This window comes from Pholcus phalangioides, unplaced genomic scaffold, assembly GCF_987345545.1.
Source record: "Pholcus phalangioides strain wild (caught in Gottingen) unplaced genomic scaffold, Ppha-v1.0 ptg000017l_1, whole genome shotgun sequence".
Lineage (NCBI taxonomy): Eukaryota > Metazoa > Arthropoda > Arachnida > Araneae > Pholcidae > Pholcus > Pholcus phalangioides.
In genome coordinates this window covers 13,045,020-13,064,630 of record NW_028301610.1, presented here as the reverse complement: position 1 = coordinate 13,064,630, position 19,611 = coordinate 13,045,020, and the positions used below count along the sequence as shown (strand labels likewise).

General features: G+C 35.4%; 1 protein-coding gene across 1 annotated transcript in view; it reads right to left on the bottom strand.

Moving 5' to 3' along the window:
• Positions 1-1,062: 1,062 nt before the first annotated feature.
• The window catches only part of LOC149072414 (uncharacterized), a 28,198-nt gene continuing 9,649 nt past the window's right edge, over positions 1,063-19,611 (bottom strand). The window contains exons 2-7 of the mRNA XM_089246845.1: positions 16,896-17,412; positions 16,252-16,788; positions 13,740-13,919; positions 13,085-13,221; positions 12,336-12,524; positions 1,063-1,260 (exon numbers count right to left, since the gene is read on the bottom strand). Of these exons, the coding sequence (XP_089102971.1) occupies positions 1,156-1,260; positions 12,336-12,524; positions 13,085-13,221; positions 13,740-13,919; positions 16,252-16,788; positions 16,896-17,412 (1,665 nt within the window). The 3' untranslated portion in view covers positions 1,063-1,155. The remainder of the gene's footprint in view (positions 1,261-12,335; positions 12,525-13,084; positions 13,222-13,739; positions 13,920-16,251; positions 16,789-16,895; positions 17,413-19,611) is intronic.

Sequence of the window (19,611 nt, the reverse complement as noted above, 5' to 3'; positions counted from 1 at the left end):
TTTCTTCAATCTCGAAGAAGGGATGTTTCCCTGACCCAATGTCATCTTATAAAAGAGAACAAAAAGGAAACTAAAGAAGATAACAACAGTTTTTAAGAGAAAGTACATGGTTGTGCTGCCTTTTTCTTTTTTTTTTCTTCTGTTTTTACAATCACTTTAGTTTCAAAGTTGTCGAGGTAGATTTTAGAAAGCGAGAAGAAACGCAGGTGCATTTACGGTTACTACTATTGCATTATATTACCACGCTGGTAGTAAGACTTGAAAAAAAAGGGAGAGGATAGACAGAAACCATCTTCAACAAAATTTCTCAGGCTCTTCCACTTTTCACAATTTCTGCTCTTTTTTTTCTCTCTCTCTCTCTGTTTCTAAAGTTAAAAGTTGTATCGAGGGAATTCTTTTACAAGAACGACATTTCGAAGCATATGAAAGTCTTTTGTTCGAATCAATGCTCAAAATCCTTAAAAAAGAGAGAGAGAGAGAAGGGTTTTTGTGTCGTGAAAATGCTTTTTGACATTGAGCTTCACGAGGCGTACATGAGCTTATACTCAAAAGAAGCGTACTCGTTTGAATACAGGTCTCAGAGATTTTGTTTTTTCTCTTTAGTATCAAGCTGGAAGAAGAATCAGCTCATCCATGATGTGAAACAAAATCTCTTTCATGTTTTCTATTTAAAAAAAGAAAAAAAGATGGTATTACCTTTCAAAACTCATGTGTACAGTGTTCTAAGAATGATTTTGAAACAATCTTCTTATATAAAGACCGGATTAGTGTTGAGTCGTATAGTGTTTCTTACTAAAGGCCAAAGATTTGCGTGTCTCAAGATTTGCGTGTGTCAATCCGTGCTGCCATCTATATTTTAAACTAAAAATGTGTAAGTGTAAATTTGGAGAGAGTATTTTTGGGTTTTATCGTTCAGATTATCACTGGGTAATTTTGGTTGGAATTATATATTTCCAGAGAAAGTTCACCAGAAAAGCGTATATTATTCGATTGAGTCATAATTTTCTTAGTTTTTTAGAACACTCTTTCAATTTTATTTCACACTCTCTGATATTCGATGCATTAGCAAGAAAAAGCAAACATTATGTTACATATTACTTGGTACGCATGTTCGTGTGCGACGTATGAACAAAAATATTAATAACTGTATTAAAATCAGTGGTTTGTTCTTCGAATGCTCCTACTGTTTTCTGTATCATCGGGTATTGGCGGCAATGATTGGTCGAGATCGAAATTCCAGTGTCTTTTCAGTCTTGTGCGCTGAAATTGGGAAAAAAAGTGCATAAAAATATTGGGTACTAAAGCATACATATTATTTAAAAAATTATATCAAATTATATAATTTGAGCCACAAGAAATTAGGTAAAATTAGTTGTTTATTTAAATCTATAATTATTAGTTGCAACTTCTTGTACGTAGGATGATAAAGTTTCTGGATGGATGCCTACAGAGGCGTACGCAGGGGGGAGCATAGGGAGCTCGTGCCCTCCCCTTTAAGCCGATCAAAATTAGAAAAAGTTCTAATATTTTGGTAGAAAATTAAAAAATATCGGAAGAAAATCTTTTTATATGCTATTTTAACCAATTTGTGTTAATTTAAATGCTTTCTGAAGGGTAGTAACTATATATCTTGGAAAGAAAATGTTTGTGCCCCCCCCCCCTTCCAAATGTCGAACCCGCGTACGCCCTGGATTCCTATAGCTGAGATTTCCAATGTTTCAACGTTTTATTTCCAGTGGATACTCATGATGGCTACGAGACTGCTCGAACCCAAAACCAGGTACCGAAACCCAAACGAACGTAAATATTTCTCCAGTAGAGATATTCAACAGCAAACAATGTGTATCGCTTTTCATACCCGTACCCCAGAAAAGGTCTCGTCGGATCCTGGGGTTCCGCGATGCCTTTCTTCCAACCCCCCCCCTCCCCAGTGCTCTATGAAATTTCATTCTATGGCAGATTCAGCACGCATCGATGTCCCGTCAGTGGTGACTTGCGAGGTCAATCACATCCTACATTGATCTGTTGACGAATTTGTTGACCGAATTTGCGAACATAAAAGAAGTGAAATTTATTGGTCATAGAAGAAACGTTGGACATTATTGGCTGCATGGTAAGAGGATAAATTCTGGTTCTCTACTTTTGTGATGTACTGCTGACCAAGGCCATTTTATGGGATGGGCATGGTAATCGAATTGACTTGTAGGCACCTCAATGAATTGTTCAGCCCGTGGGCTCTTGATTTCGTTAAGATGGCCATGCTGCATAAAATTGAAACGAGAATGAAAGAGCGCATAATTGTGCCAGCACCTTTCCAGATATCGTCCTCAAAGTACCCATGGATACGAATCCAGAGGGGCAGTACTGTCTATTCATGCTTATCAAGAATCCGATCCGTATCGGATCCGTGCTGATTATGACAATATAAGGATAAAAGAAAAATTTTGGTACTATCGGCATCCCCCTCCGAAAACAAGCACCATTTTTCTCCGAATATTCGGAGGAAGATACAGATAGGGGAGACCCAGTCCTCTCAACATCGGATGATTGTATTTTCTAATTGCGATGGCACCGGTTTAGTGAAAAATTCATTTCTTTAACTTGAAAATTCATTACGATGACTTTTTGTTTTCCCTTGAAAGAAAACAATGCATTTTTTCGTCGGCCTTTTACAATTGATTGGACTCAATTAGACTCATTACCAAGTGTAGTATACAGCGAAACCTCGCTCGATACTAGATATAACGATAAATTCCTCTATAACTATATGTTTTCAAGTCTTCTTTCAAAATGCTTATATTCTGACTGCTGCCTCTCGATATAGCGATAATTCCTCTACAACGACAGTTTTTTTCTTGGTCCGCAGATTATCGTTATAACGAGATTTCACTGTATGATATAATTACATTATCCCAAAATTACATTATATGTATAAAAATAAATAAATGAAGCAGAATAATAATCACCCAAGTCCAGCAAAATACTCGGAGCAAATGGGAGAAAACAATACGTTTTTTATTCCGATGTGATTTCGGCAGTTCCTTGCGAACCGAAACACGACTTAAAGAAGCTCGATAAATTAATTATATTGCTGAAATATCCTCGTGAATAATATATATACATGCTCAAATATATATTTGATGATAAAAATAACTCTTCTCATGTACTTTTTCTGTTTTCTATCTTCCCTATTAAAAAAAAGGAAAAAATGTCTAGCCAAAGCCCTGCTAATACCTTCCATTTTTAACGATAAAAGGATGTGAAAAAAAAAAAAATCTTCTGCACATGCATCAAAAATGAATTTGTGTTGCCACCGTCGCTGAACAAATAATTTAGTAAATGCATAGTAGTAGTTGTATATCCAAGCTTAATTTTGATTGGTCGGCCAAAAAGAAAAATCGTCTTTCCCTGAGTGGAAAGCGATTTCTTTTATTTTTCCCTTTTTCACGTCACGTGACCTTAAGGAGTGAGCTTCAGAATCATTCCTTGGTAGGATTTTTTGGATTATTCTCAAGGTCATGCTTATGCTTATAATTCGGATGGAATGAGAATAAGCATGAGCAGATAGTACTGCCCAGCTGTCTAACTACATATCATCCGAAGATGATATATTTGTATGCCGGAGGTAAAGGGCACTGTACATTTTCATCAATATTGGGATAACGATATTGATTTGCAATACTTTTGTTCCACTTCACATAGGTATAGGACACCAAGTCCTATTTCAATAAAAAACAGAGATATTTACACACTTTATAAAACAAGCGAGCTCCATAGAAAGACATACTAAGATAAATCTAATCGGCTCTCCTGTAAAATTTCCCTTTTGTGACATGGTGCCCTTTTACTTTTGGCTACAGATATAGAAACGCCAGAAAATTTTATTTCTTACCATTCAGCATTCCAGTGACTTTGCTTCTGGAATCAGTGAAGTCTTTGTCATTCATGGATCAAAAAAGTCATAATCATGTTCTCCAAATTACACAAAAGTCGTCTATGAACAAGACTGGCCTAACGCGCGAACCATCTTCTATTGTTGTTCACACGTTCCAGACATCACTGCGTGATTCGTTTCAACCGTGTGTAGTTTATTCCAACGTATCCAAAGACACTCCGAATCCCTCATGACGATACATGGGACATTTCTGCATTCCACTGTCTTCGACTGCGTATAATTGTGAACAGTGTCATCACGATATACGAAAAGTGACTTTCTAACATTATTATAATAACGTATTTCTATTCATTGTGTTATCTCGTTTTGCGACGAGCCATATTCATGGACAAGCGTGGCGTCATCGACCATATTTATTGACGTACTGCCTGGGATATCCTTTATATCTTTTGCGTCACATTTCAGCTTGTGCTGGGATCCTATTCACACGTCGGCTGAGATTTCAATCATTCTCATCCACTAAAGCAAACAACATGTGCGTCCACTTTCTGGTTAATCTCTATATATATAGCAACTCTTTCTTTCATATCCAATAAACGACAGTGCATATATTAATATTCTCATGCATTTTTTTACAAGTTATATTTTATAACCAACCCTGTTTATAACCAATCAAATTCACTAACAATTTTGAAGACTGACATGGAGGATAAAGTACTGGAGAGCGCTACGACATTGTGGTAATAATCTTCTAAATAAGAATGTCATGATCATTTACGGGATAGGCTAATACGTGAGCCTACACCCGGAGGTAGTAAATTGTAACACAATTGACACGTTTAAAAAGAAATACGATAAATGGGTTAAATCGAGAAGCTACCCATACTTAGAATAAGACAACCATAATATTCTTTATGGGCATTGTATAATATTTTATCATGTGTATATATTGTTTATAATTTTTGTGATTGTGTTTTTAATTAGGTTGCTGTATTTTTGAGATATATGACATCCATATTTGTTATGAGCACCTTTTTCTCAGCCACCTCGTTAGGCATCTTGCCTGTTGTGGCGTTGTATTTGTATTAAATGACCGTGTATACTGTGACAAAAATGATCAAATATTTCGGCTTAATTCAGACTATGTTGGTGTTTGGCACATCATCATCCGGCTTAACAAATCTAAATCTCAGCATACGAATGTTTTTTCACTCAACCATTTTGTTGCATCATGCCCAGGCGATAAATCTGACCGAAAACTATAAAATAATAAGTAATTCCCAGTCTATCTCAAAAGTGTTATCAGACCGTGGTTTGCAGTTTGTATCCAAAATGCTTCTATACTCAAACAGTGACCATTTCCTCGACCTTAATAGAATCCAGTCCTTAAACATATTTTGATCCTTAGTTAAAGAGAAAAAATAAATTTCACTTGTACCACGGAACAGTTCTAACTTCGGGCCGAGTCATCTTTAAAGATGAGGAGGTGATCCCCCCCCCCCCCCCAGTCTTTGCCATACTAGAAGTTGGGAATGACAACTTCACTGCTTTAAGTCGTGAACTTAAGTCTTACAACTATTCGACCAGAATTAGTTGTATAATAGCATCGGATATATATATACAAACAGAATTTCAAGCCGGATCCATTCCCGCAAAGCTGAGCCGGTTCAAGCTACTCAAAAACCGGTTTTGAGGTGTAGTCGAAATAATTTTGACTGACTTTGCCGCAAAAGACCGGTTTTTGTGAAGCTCGGAGTGGCTGCGGGTGTGGAACCGCTTTTAGAGTCCATAAAATGAGAATGGTTATATCATACGATGCTTTGACTCAATCCAAACTGTAGCCGTCTAATAGCCAAGTAGTTATCGCCCCGACTCCGGGCTTCCCGGGTTCGGATCCCCGTCTGGACATGGATGTTTAAGAATTTGTTTTTTGTTCTGGGTTCAATTTATGTTTCATGGCTTGTACCGGCCACTGGCCTAAATATGAACCAAATATGTAATCAAAATATCAAAATATATTATATTTTTATTTTCTGTCTTGCTATTTCTTTTTCTCTTTTTGTTTTATTCATTTATCTTTGTGTGTTTATTTATCAATTTAATTGCTTTTTTCTCATTAACATTTGTTTTATTAGTAACAACTGTTGTATGTAATTTTGATTTCAATTAATTTTAATAAGTCTTACTTTACATTGAAAGTATTCTAATATTCATAGTAACTTTTATTGCAACAACCATTATGGGATCTTTGATCTCCCAGGTTGTTTTCTTCTTCAGATGTTTTTATATTCTCTACTTGGTTCGAATATGAATAACATGGAATTTGAAATTTGAATTTTGAAATTTTGAATTTTGAAATTTTGAAATTTTGAATTTTTGAATTTTGAATTTTGAATTTTGAAATTTTGAATTTTGACATTTATCATTTTGAATTTTAAATCAGGAATTTCCCATTTTTGATTAATAAAAAAAAGGAAAAAATTGGAAAGACAACTCAATCCAACCAATATTGAAGAAATGAAAGTGACTAGTTTCCTGCTCAATTACTTGAAAAAAGGCAGAACCAAGGTAAAATTCACTAGTGCAGATCTAAATCGAAAATAACAAGAAAATGCTCTTCCACATTTTCTGAAACCAATGGCTTTAAGAGCCATGAGAAAGAAAGAAATTCATGGGAAATTCATTTCTATTTCCCTTTACCCTGGGGTATAATAAGTGGCCTATGATGACCAAACTACTTTTCCTCTCGGACGAACAATATTAAAAATAATTCCAGCCTCACATAATAATGATAAAAAAAGGCACAAAATAAAAAAAATACTGAGAATAAAAGGATTCGGGCTCTTTAAGCACACTTTATCGTAGAAGCTTGACCGTTTATTACCGTGATGTAAGAGCTTGAACATCTGCTCGTCGTATCACTAATTCCCTTCTATACTCCCGAAATAAATATAAAAAATAATAATAATGATGAATGTGGATAGAAAGAAAAGGGGAAAAAATAAACTTGAAAAGAGATGGCAAAAGGAAAGAAAAATGGAAAGATAGACATCAAAGGAAAATGACGAAGAATGAGACCAAAGTCATAAAATATTAAAATATTTGGTCTTGGTAAAGAGAACAAATGAAACAAAAGCTTCTTATTTTCATATACTTTTTTATGTGACATCAAAAAAAAAAAAAGACTGAGATTTTACTTTTTATTTTAAATTTATGAGTTTTATTCTGTCTGAAACTTGGATCTAACGCTAACACTTACTTCTCTTACTGTTCATTTCTTTAGGAGACAATGCCTAGGAATGATCAAATTACTTAAAAATCGTCGACTGTCGCATTGAAGACGAGACAAAAAGTTGCGGTATAGTATGTAATATGCATGTACGGCATTATTGGTACCTAGGATGATACCGGACGTGCGCTAACTGCAAATGCCAAGAACTTCCTTTCAAATATTTCGAGGTAATGTTGTATTTCACTGTATTTGTCTTAGGCACCGTCAACCTTTTTCGAATTGTTTTGACGATTTGTCTTGACCCTTGTCAGATTTAACTGAGACTACTTCACCAAACGGAGTTCTTTGTCTCTCGGGGAAAAAATTTCACTGTGGGGGAAAATATCTCTATATCTCAGTTTGTTTGTTTTTTTACCATATATATTTACACGCTTTGACCAATCACGACCAATATTGTCAGAAAATGAGAACCCAAGTTGCATCTCAGTAGGACAGATATCATAGACACCCCCGTTTCTTTCATTATATCATGAAGAAGCTAGTCCGAAAGCAAACTGTAGAAAACCACATCATGTATCTTAAGAATATCATTGTTCGTTTAGCAACAACTAATGACATGCACTGGGAGGAGGTTGACCGAGGCCGTCTCAAGAGCATCATCGGCACTCAGGCAAAGTAATATTCCGAGGCAGCCTTTTATATCTGACTGGAAATACCAACATAACAATTTACATGAGAATCATGGCAAATAATTAGCATTATGAAGTCTTCCTATGCATATGAGCCCTTCCCCCCCACCAGACCATGCCCTGGTGGGCCCGCATGTTAAGATGACCCTGGGGAATGAAAAAGGGTACAACCCCTCTTTCATTCAGAAATAAATAAAATGTAAGGTTATCCTCCTTTAGGAGGACACGTCTTTCTTTTTGGTGTCATTTCAAGCGTCCTCCGACATTTTAGAAAATTCGTCCTTTTGTCCTCCTTTTCAGGTTTCCGGAATCCTTTCCGGTTTTTTTTTTTCACTGTGAAACATATATCTTTTCATTGCCATGAGTGTTTGCGTGTGTGTGTGTTTTGCCGAACACATTTTTACACGCTTTGACCAACGACCTTGAAATTCCCAGACGAATCCAAGTTGCCTCCAAGCAGAGCATATACTGTTCTAATAACCGTCCAGCTCACCCCAAGATAACATGAAAAACTCAGAAAAACAGCTCTGGAAGAAGAAAACCGCAATATCCATTTTGAGAATGCCGTTGCTCGTTCACCAACAGCAGATACCGTGTACTGAAGTGGGGGGGGGGGGGTGTTACCTATTCCATTCAGAAAAAAACAAAATAGGATGCAAACCACACTCTGTACTGATTCTCTGGCAAAAAAACAACACTCCCAAAAGATAAAAAGAAATTCTGAGGGTACAGAAAGAAAACCCTCTCCTTACTCCAGGCGAAGTAATAAAGCTGACCAGAGAGACGGTGCCCACGATTCATTAAAAGCAAGGGGAGATGTTGTTATTTTTTTCTTTTTTCGCTCCATCCCATAGTGTCTGTGCTAGAAATACAGTATATGTCGAAATGGCGAGACGTTTCAAGCCCAAGACTATTGTATAGCTTTTTTTACGTCATCATCCTACTCCCCTTTGCGACTGCTCTAAAATTCTGAAGGGGAAAAAAATTAGCCAATGGACGGTAATATAAAATATCATGAATTATGCACAACCACAAATCGTTTCGGTAAGTTTGATACATTTTTCTACGTCTGTCACTTTTACCGGTAATTATGCATAATTCCCGATTGAAGCTGGTAAGTATGAAGTATGATAAATATGGAAGAAATCATGCGAAAATATCACTTAAATTCAACCACTTATCCATTTCTCCCGTACGTGATGGGCACACTACACATATATTTTCCCATAAAAATTAAATTACCGTATGTTAACTTATATAAAGAATCCCCGGATTTTTTGGGCTTAAAATTTGGGAAAAAAATTAAAAAATATATCTAATAATACTATCCATTTTTAAAAAGAACCCCTGCTATTTTCGAGACCCAGTTTTTGGCAAAAAGGGTTCCTTTAAATACAGCTTCTTTTTTCATACCATTGGTGAATGGAGCAAACTCCTTAGCTATTTTGTCGAATCCCCCACTATCACTATTTTTTTTTGTCCAATATCAAACAATATCTTTGTCATTCGCATCCTCTTGTATAGCCCCCAGGGCAAACAATATTGTATGAATAAAAAAAAATAGTAATAAAATTATACACATTAAAAATACGGCAAATGAAAATAAGTGTTATGAGAATAGAAAACGTATAAATTATTATCATCATTGTAATGTTAGCTTTCTTCACATTTATAAACATTATTAAATATAATCAACATCACTGATCGAATCCACAATCTTAGACAGAAATTTGAGCAAAATTTCCGGCAAATTTAAATAATTTATTGACGATATATCATATTTACCAATACCAGCTGAGGATTATGCATAATAATCCTCATGTAAATGTAAAAAAAATTATTAAAGTTCCAAAAATGGTTGATAACTATGCATAATAACCGGATTTATCAAATTTCCGTAACATATATAGTGGTTCTGTCTTAACTGTGAAAAATTATTGTGGAGGTAGGTTTCTTTTTCTTTTCTTCGGAGGAAAGTGGCACCATGTGTTGTGAAAATTGGCTTCCTCCTTTCTCAGTTTTTGAATCTGGTAACCCTAATAAAATGGCAAAAGCAACAAATGGCCGATTCCTTAATAAATACCCTTCATTAAAAAAACAGCCCTAAAAATACTGAATACATGTTACTGTAAAAGTAACTATTTCGTTGAAAAACAGTCGTTGCTTGTCAGTATAGTGGCACCATCTATGGTGAACATATGTAGGTGAAGTTGCTAAAGATGCGCGTGCACGCGTTCTCATAAGTTTGGAATCCGGTAGGATTGAACAGTGCCATACACGCTATATTTATAGGATATGCTGAGGCTTGTCATGGAATCCTTCCTGCCTCACCCCGGACAGTGCATCCAACCAGAAAACATTATTTTTTAATATACATATTAAAAATAATAAAATGCAAATATTACATAAATATGTAAGGTTACTGCAAGCACTCATATATAAGATTTAAAGTTTGTTGATACAACACCTGTTCATCGCAATAATCACAGAAAAAATTGGTACATGGTGCAGAAGAAGTTTTGCTCACAGATATAAATTCCTCAAGTTTCTTATATTTCTTACGAGAATTTTGAATATTATTATTTTTTCGAGCCCAAAAAAAATGTGTCCTCGAGTAAAACTATTCGTATAAGGTTACATTCTGTGACTCCGGAATTTTAGATAAAAAACTTTGAAAAATACTCGTAAGTATCGAGATAATTCTCGAAAAATAAGGAATGAAAACATAGTAGGTCACATGAAGAACTATCTCGAATCTCTGCATGAGAAGATACACAATATCTCGGTATTCGTGTGTGTGTGTGTCTATATATATATATATAAGCAGATGGACCTTCTAAGTTGAAAGTAATCAAACGTGAACTCGACCATTCGTGCGCAAAAATATTTGTACAATGCAATAAACTGTCTTTCTGAAATCGCGTCAGCTGCTTTCACTGCGATACACATCTCGGAATTTCTCAATCAATCGAAGACAGAATAGATATTTCTCTCTCTCTTTTCGCTATTAGAAACAAGGATATATTGGAATAAGAAACTTGTTTTCACGTAAATGTTGCATGATCTGTAAGTATTTTCGAAAAAAAAGTGGAGATTTGTAATGGATACAATTTTTAGACACATGAAAACATTTGCTGATCCCTAATGAGAATTTCTAAAGGATTTTGAAATTTGTTTCCTTGCAAGATCTCATTATGAATGAAAATCTGATATGGCTTGAATGGTTACACATACGTATTTCAAAATCCTTGATGAATACCATGAATGTACACTATGTTTCCAAAAGTCTGTGTCCTTTTTGGGGTTTAGACATTTTCTCGAATTTCTAGAAAAATAATGGGCGAATTGTTCTGATATTTAGGTCATATATACCCTATATTGGTTAAGAAATGTAAAATGTGACAAATCATTATTCAGTGAGATATGGATATTTTCAGTAAATGATTATTAATTGCGCATGCGTAAGAAATATAAACTATTTTTTGTAACTTGATTGCCAGATATGTAGTGCAACTTACATGAAAATTCCGGTTGAATGTCATGAAAATTCAGAAAGATATACGCGATATTGTGAGCAGTAATTTCAAAACGTGCTGAAAGTAACAAAATAATGAGGGATTTTCCGCAAATTGGTATACGATTATTTGCTGTTATTTCATTTTTGGCTTCAATTTGTTTGTTTTTGCATTATACACGTGTGTTATGCTAAAACACTTCTCTTACATAGCATATCAGACATATGTCTTCGCTCTTTCGTATAATGCTGTGGGCTTATTTTCTAAAAAATCAAATACAGCTAACAATATCACGTATACCTTTTTGAACTTTTATTACATTCAACTGGAGTTTTCATATAAGTTGCACTATACACCTGGCAATCAAACTGTGAAAAAAAAAATTATATTTCTTGCGCATGCGCAATTAATAATCACTTACTAAAAATACTTACATCTCATTGAATAATAATTTGTCACATTTCAAATTTCTATACAGTATGTCTCATGTATAGCGTCATATTTACTGTACATTTCGTATAAATTGGGTGAAAACTCGGCATGTTATAAGCACAAATTATGCGATGAAAATTGGAATGTTTATAGAAAACGTTTATATTTTCGTGAATATACGTGCTATTCTCACGAAATTGCACAAAGTTATTGCAATATTTTTTCAAAGTTACAAATTATTTGCAGCTTTTTCTGATACAGGGGTTGATCAAAAATATTTTATCTCTTAATTTTTTGTCGGTTCCCTAAATGCACTCGTGACAAAATTTTCACTGGAAATGACGAGTAGTAATATTATAAGGTATATATGACCGAAATTTCAGACTATTCATTTAGTATTTTTCTGGAAATTCGAGAAAATGTCTAAACTACAAAAAGGACACAGACTTTTGGAAACATAGTGTATTTGTCCCGAAGCTATTCCTCGGGGTATCACTACTTCACCAAACACCAACTCTGGTCATATCGCTATATTGCAATTTATATCCCTTGGAGTAAGCCACGATACTTACCACAACAGTTCCCGGTCTTGGAGTTGACGAGACTTCTTCAACGGTTGGTGGCCTGTACAATGAAGCATCGGGCACTTCGTAAATGGGTTCCGGTCCTGGACCAAGCCACAAACCACTGTCATACGAATACCTACCGAATGACTGGGTGCTCTCTCTTCCTGCATCTTGCACTGCCGTGTTTCGGTATACCTGATGTATAAAAGAGGACCATTTTTTAGTTTGATCAAAGTATATACAGGGTCGATTTCAAAGTTACATATTTTTAAAATTAAAACGCAGAATGATAAGAAATATATGAATAGAAAAGAGAAAATGTCTCAATATTTTAGATTGACAACAATTAGTGACGCGATGATTGTTGGGGCATGATGATGATGTCAATTCATATACACGCAAATACATTATATCAGTCGGATTTACCTTCGAAACTGGGGGATGCCCCCCATGAACCCCGTATCTCCGCCCATGGTTGCAAAAGATGTCATAGTAAACAAAAAAAAATTCAGACGTTTTCCCTTAATATTCATGAATTACTTATGATTCTGTGTCATTAATTAAAAAATACGTATCACTGATATCGGATGATTCTTTCTGGATCACCCTGCATTGTTGGTTGCCTTTTTTTATATCAGAATTAAAAACACCGTTTTGAAAAATCATCTTCGGGTTATAAACCTCAAAATCACTTTGCAGTTGTCGTTTTGGGCACTAATTTCATGTTAGAAAATATGTATTTCGAATACACGTACCTTCTTCCTAGATTTCTTCACGTTCGTTTGACCAGCATTCCTTGCTGATAATCCAACTATAATCACAAGGATCATCATAATCAGTAGCATCCCACCGAGAACTCCTATCATGGCGAAAGATATCTGTGGAGATGTATCTATAAAATTAAAACAAGTGTTCTTTATATCTAAAACAAACTTATCAATTAATCGTGAAAATAAATGCAACTCAATCAACAAAAAGTAGACCACAGAAAATGTTAAATAATATTCTTCGTGATTAAATTGAGTTCACCAAGATATATAAATGTTTTGATTATTTTTGTCATGGCTTCTTCGCCAAGTCAACTTTACCGCGTAACGGATGATACAAGAGAAACATGATGCTCCGAGCTGATTAATAATGGCGGCAAACGTCATGTCTCAACCAGGGAGTAAAACAGATTCTAATTTATGAGGAAAACGTCAAAGACTTATTCCTGGGTTGTTGTTTTTACATGTAATAGTCGTTTTTGGCTGCAGTAAGCCTGTTTGCTAGCTGCCTTCTGTAAGAATTTCTGGCCAAAACAATTTTTGAAGTGTCGTCAAATCACCATGACATTGTTGATATGAGACACAGCCAACAAAACAAAATTTTTCTGCCTAGTGGTATACAGTATAACAACGCGATGATTACCTTTAGATGTCTTAAAGCTACCAGTCACAACAGGAATCTGTTGACCATTCAAGTCCAGTAATCGAACGTTTTTATTTCGAATACTTGCTTTGAAATCATCAGCTGCTTGGATAAGTGTTTTATCATCCATAATGTATTCATTATCATTCACAACTTGTAAGACAAAAGTCACTTCCATTCCTAGGGAAATAAAAAAAAATTTATTTCATATATTTTCATTTGCTTACATGAACTCCAGACTTGCTGGAAAAAAATTGTTTAAAAATCGAAGAGTTCATACAGATGTTGATCCACCCAGTACCGTCTTAACGCATGGGCCCACCCTGGAACGGCCCGGGGGCCCATGATGCTCTTAAAACAGCCCTGGATCCACCGTAACATTAACTCTTCTGCACAGATTTGGCAATGTTCACATGGGTCCCCGGGAGTCATTCTGCAGTCTTACATAATTTGATTTCAGTAGTTTCTTCAAAACATATATACAGGGTGATTACTTAATTGCTCTTGCCGCATTTTACTGGTGAACCGCTGATCCTAGAGGCATACTTCCAATTAGAAAAAGTATCCAAATAACGTGTAGAACATAGATACGTCATTCATGTTGCAAGGGGCTGTATGATTATCAAAATAAAAAAAATTAACTTTTATACGTGCACCCTGTTCTCAAAAACCCAAGTAGAAAGTTGTTGCCCTGTCTCTCGTGAGGCCAACAAAAAAACTTCCACGTTTGTAAGTGCTATATTCTCAGAGATATTTTAATTAAAAAACCGGAGGGAAAAAAAGTTGAGAAAAAACAGCGTAAACTAACGGACAACGTTTCTTTCCGTGATTTATGCCGTTTTTTCGCAACTTTTTTCTGATTTTTTAATAATAATGTATAGAAATATATAGGCGATATCTGTGTGCATTGGTTCGATCAAGCTAATTTTTTTTAATCATCAGCTATCTTCATGTTTTTAACGCTATTTATTTATAGGTTTTTGACAACATATTTGGAAGATATATAGTTTAGGCCTGAGTGAAAAGTTTTCAAAACTGCAATCTTTGTTTAAACGTAAACAATGGAGGGGAAACAGTTGTATGAATCTGATTGTTGGATAGTTGGTCAATAACAGAAAACAATCTTCCTTTATTTTTTTCTATGCCATCAAAAATAAGTGTCTTATATTCTTCCATTTCAGAAGAAGGAAAAACCTGAGCACCGAAAAAATTCATATGAAATTCTTCCAAACTTCATTCAAGTTTTTCAAGAGTTCAGTGAGTAAAATCATGTTATTTATGATCACCTAGCAGCAGTTATCCGACAAAACTTACATGTACAGGGTTTTTACTAGACATAGTTACAAATATATTTATCGAAAAGAACAAAAGAGAAGCCAGATAATTCGAAATCCCACCGATATATAGATCAGAGTCAGATCCACAAAGGAAAAGTTTCCCCAACGCAATAACTCGCTGCTATTCATAATATCAAGCTCGAGTACTTGGCTCGTTACACCCACAGAGAACTGAACTTCGCTAATGTAATTCCGTCGAAGTGTGTTAACATGTCGGAATTCTTTTTCCAACGAGCTAACAAGAAACAAAATTAGGACAGAAAAAGGGGGTGTACTGTAATCTCAAAGCGGCTTTCACTCGTACGAGAAGAGCGAGAAACAAAAACAAAAAAATTCCCATCTGTCAAGCTCTCCGTACTAGGCCAGCCAACGCAAGCCCTATCCAAATAATGACTGTGTGTATGTGTGTGAAGGAAACTAAAGCGGACGAGTTGACTCTTCAACCCAACGGTTACATTCTGGGGATAACGAAAGGGAAGCAGAGAAGCAAACGGACAAGGATGGAAAAGCAAAAAAAAAAAAAAAAACGTTGATCAACAACGGATAACGCAATTACCAACGAACAGTATCCAAGATGGGGTTTGAGCCCAAACAAAACCATCGATTTTGAGTCCTCTGGAACTTGGTTAAGAAATTATTCCCTACCTCTCTCTCTCTCTCTCCTGGTTTTTGCCGCTGCGCCTTATTTTCGATGAGTCAAGTTCAACTGTGGAGTCAATTATAACAAAAGTCAACCATTCGTTACATGGATTTAATTAAAAGGCTCCAGAGATTTTATACATATTCTTTTCATTTTATCAATCGATTTCATTGAAGTAGTTTGTGACGAAGAATGCAATCGTGCAACGGTTACCCCCAGTAATTTATTGAATAATGTCCTTAATGATGCAGACTTATTACCCGAACTTCACGCTTTGATGTATGTTTATTCCGTCTGTGATCTTTTGATCTTTCAATATCGGCTCATTTTATGCATTCAGATGGATCAATTAGATCGGGAACTACAGTTTATATGAGCCAATTCCGGCTGACTAGATAAAGGAAACCATTCCCAAACTGAAATTTGATGCATAAATTCTTAGCTGTTAGAGAGGATTGTGTATAGGAATTTATATGTTTGGTGATATCCATGCAAATACGTAGACGAGGTTTTTTTTTTATTATTTGTGACTTACCGGGACTGAACTTCAATTCTTGTATGCTAGAAAGTGGTACTCTTATTTCTCGAGCAAGCTGCCGGCGCATATATGTTTTGAACTCTTCTAGTCTATCGCCCGCAATATCTGGGTAATCCGCATTCACGTGAAAGCGTATGCTCAGTCGAGTGCTTCTTGGCATAACAATATGTTCTCCATATTTTGAGGAATCTTTTTCAGCTCTCTCGATTTCTTTCATATCGCTGGAAGACGGGTAGCTCTGTGCGCTTCTTTTGACATGACGTGCTTGTTCTGTCACGGAATCAATCACAGTCGAACGCTTCTTCGTATTTTGTGAATTTCCATTCTCGGAAATCCTTTGCCTGCTCTCTTTCTCGAGCAACGTTTCTTTTTCGTATTTCTGGAATATTCTACGGAAATACGTGTTCTCCATCAAATCCAGAGCATGTGAATTTAATACTTTTGGTGCCGTTTGCTGCTTCGTTGATGGGTTGTTATTGGAGCCGTAATTTCTGGATCGAACCTTTTCCACGTCATAGGCGATTGTAACGCTTCCTATGGAAGAAAAAAAAAGAGGGACAGAACGCTTTAGTTGAGGCTCAAATTTATTCCATGTGTGATCGAAAGAGATCTTGAAAAAACTTACCCATTTCACTGCTTACCTTCATATACGGCCAGGTTGTTAACGATGTACTCTTCATTTTGAAAAAGCCACTGTAGGTAATGGGACACACTCTGTTGAAATCGGGAATCGTTCTTTCCAACAATATCATCGTAATCAACATTAATGGTCATTGATGTAGTTACGGATGCTAGACCGAATTTCTCTAATACAAATATAGACACTTGAAATGATGTAAAAAGTATTGAAGCTATACCTAATGGCATATAGAACGTCCCACCAGGTGGGGGAAGCCTCGAGAGATTGCTGAAGCTAACAGACACACGAGGATATGACTGTTTTCTCAAGTTATTGAAAATTGTCAGATTCGGTTCGGGAAACATGTAATTCTTGCTTGAACATGTATCGATGGATGAGACTTCAATTTCACCGATACTAACAATCGATTTTGATACCAGTTGGTCGTATTTTACAATTTCTTGATAATATTCTGGCCATCTTTTCTCTTCAAAATATGCAAGAGCTGCATTCACTGTAGCTGCAAGGACTGGCAATATCTAGAAATAAAATAGAGGAATGAATTACAGTAAATGATTCATTCTGATCAAATCCTTTGTTGAATTTTGGCTGCAATTATTTTCTCGTGCATGGCAATGGGAACTCAAACTAAAAGACAGTCTATTTGAATTTGTGAAAATTGTGTCATTCCAAGAATTGAAAAGAAAATTGATTGGATTACGGAACATATCAGTAGAAAAGAGAATAATTTGCTCAAAGGAACCGCGTCTTACTGCAAACACAATCTACCCAACGGATCATCAATAAGTTAACTACAGTAAATGAAACGGGACGAATTCATCATAGTACGTTCCAAGAATGAGTTTCGTTTACAAATTAAATATTTTAGTGTTGGCAGATCAAGATTAAACTCTCCCTAGTATATTGAATTTTTTATATTTTGACTTCATTTCCACTCAAATTATTACATTCGACGTGCATTGATACCATTCAAGTACACCCAATCAACATCATTACTCGCCGTCAATAACGGTTCTCAACACGGTTCTGTACACGCATCCATCTAATAATCTATCTATTGCCGACACAGTCATCGACGCACAATTTATTTTGCCAATTTTACAATAACTCTCGTGCTATTTATTTCTCATAATAATTATTTATGTCCAAATTTCTAAAAATTTAATTAACTTTTCTTTATCACATTAATGTGTGATACGTTAAAAAAATAGCTTTATTATTACGATTCGTAACGTTGCATTAAACGCAGCTGTGACGCTTCAACGGGACCGTAAACAAAGTGGAACGAATGCGAAGCACGTTAAAATAGTTAATATTTCATGAGAATCCATTACAGGGCACACATAGAGAAGCGCCGTTCATTTTTCACTTAAATTAGGATTACGACGTTTTCCTCTCCTTCATGGTCAAAATTTTTAATGACCAATCTATTTCAACGCGTCGACCGTTGACAAGCAGCTGGAAAAGTTCACTAAATTCGATGATCCACCAGTAGAAGTCACTAAAACTCGTTTGTTTTTTTTCATTACTACCGCTATGATTCCATCACGTAAACTCTAAAACACACCCACGTCATATACATATATATAAACGACGCCATGTTTTTATTTTTTTTTCTACTTACATAACAAAATTTGATTTACAAGCTGCTTCTAGATTTTTCCCAGAGATTTCTCCCGCAAACATTTCATTTACGTACTTATATTCATTTCCCACCCCATCATCATCTCGTTTAAGCCTTATGAGTGAGTAGCTCTTGTCGTATAATTAATTACGCAAGGCTAAAAAAAATATATAGTAACCGTAAACCGCAAAAATAATCAGAAAAATAAAATCAAAACAAAACAAACTTGACGCGACAAACTCTAGTATATATATATATATATATATATATAACAAAAATTATGTCGTCTCAAAATACAAAGATATACTTTCGCTTTTCCTGTAGTTTTTTTTTTCTGTCCTGGAGGGCGAAATAACAAGAAAAAACCTGGATATTTCTCCGGAAGTAAAGGATGAGATAGAAAAAGCAATTACCTAACCCGTATTCCATTTTTCTCTGGGAAAAACGTAGCTCCCGGAATCTGTTTTTGTACCATTTAATTTGAAGGGAAGAAAACAATTATTCTTGGACGGTTATATATGTATATGTAAAAAAGGTCTTCTCTTAAACGTTCCAATATAACCTAGTACCTCATTTTTCTCAAGCGCAGAAACAGGCTCGAAATGAATGTTTTCCAAAGGTAATAACAAAAACATACGCGTGGTATGTAAGTTATATTGCACACAAAAAGGAAATTGCAATTCTCCCGAAATATGACAATTTTGATAGAAAAAAAAATAATAATACGTCGCTTTTCCGAGATGATTCTATCACATCTGTTTATTGTTTGTTAAGCATTCACTGCCGATAATATGATTATTATATTTCAGATTTAATAGGATATAAACAATTTATTCTAGATTTATTTTTTTTTTTTCTGTTAGAGAACACCTGCCAGTGTCATTGAATTTCGCGTCTACATTTTGTGCAGCGTCACTGCATGTAATAACAGTGTAAACGAGAGAGAGTCTTAAGAAGCGTTATACGAATCGGGTCATGGCTGTGCCGCTGCTATTGATCACTTGCTCTCAAAGTCATCGTCAGAAAGCTTTTGTCAAAATAATTCGATTCAATTTCGCACGAAACTGTAGTGACGCCATCCGACAAAATAAGA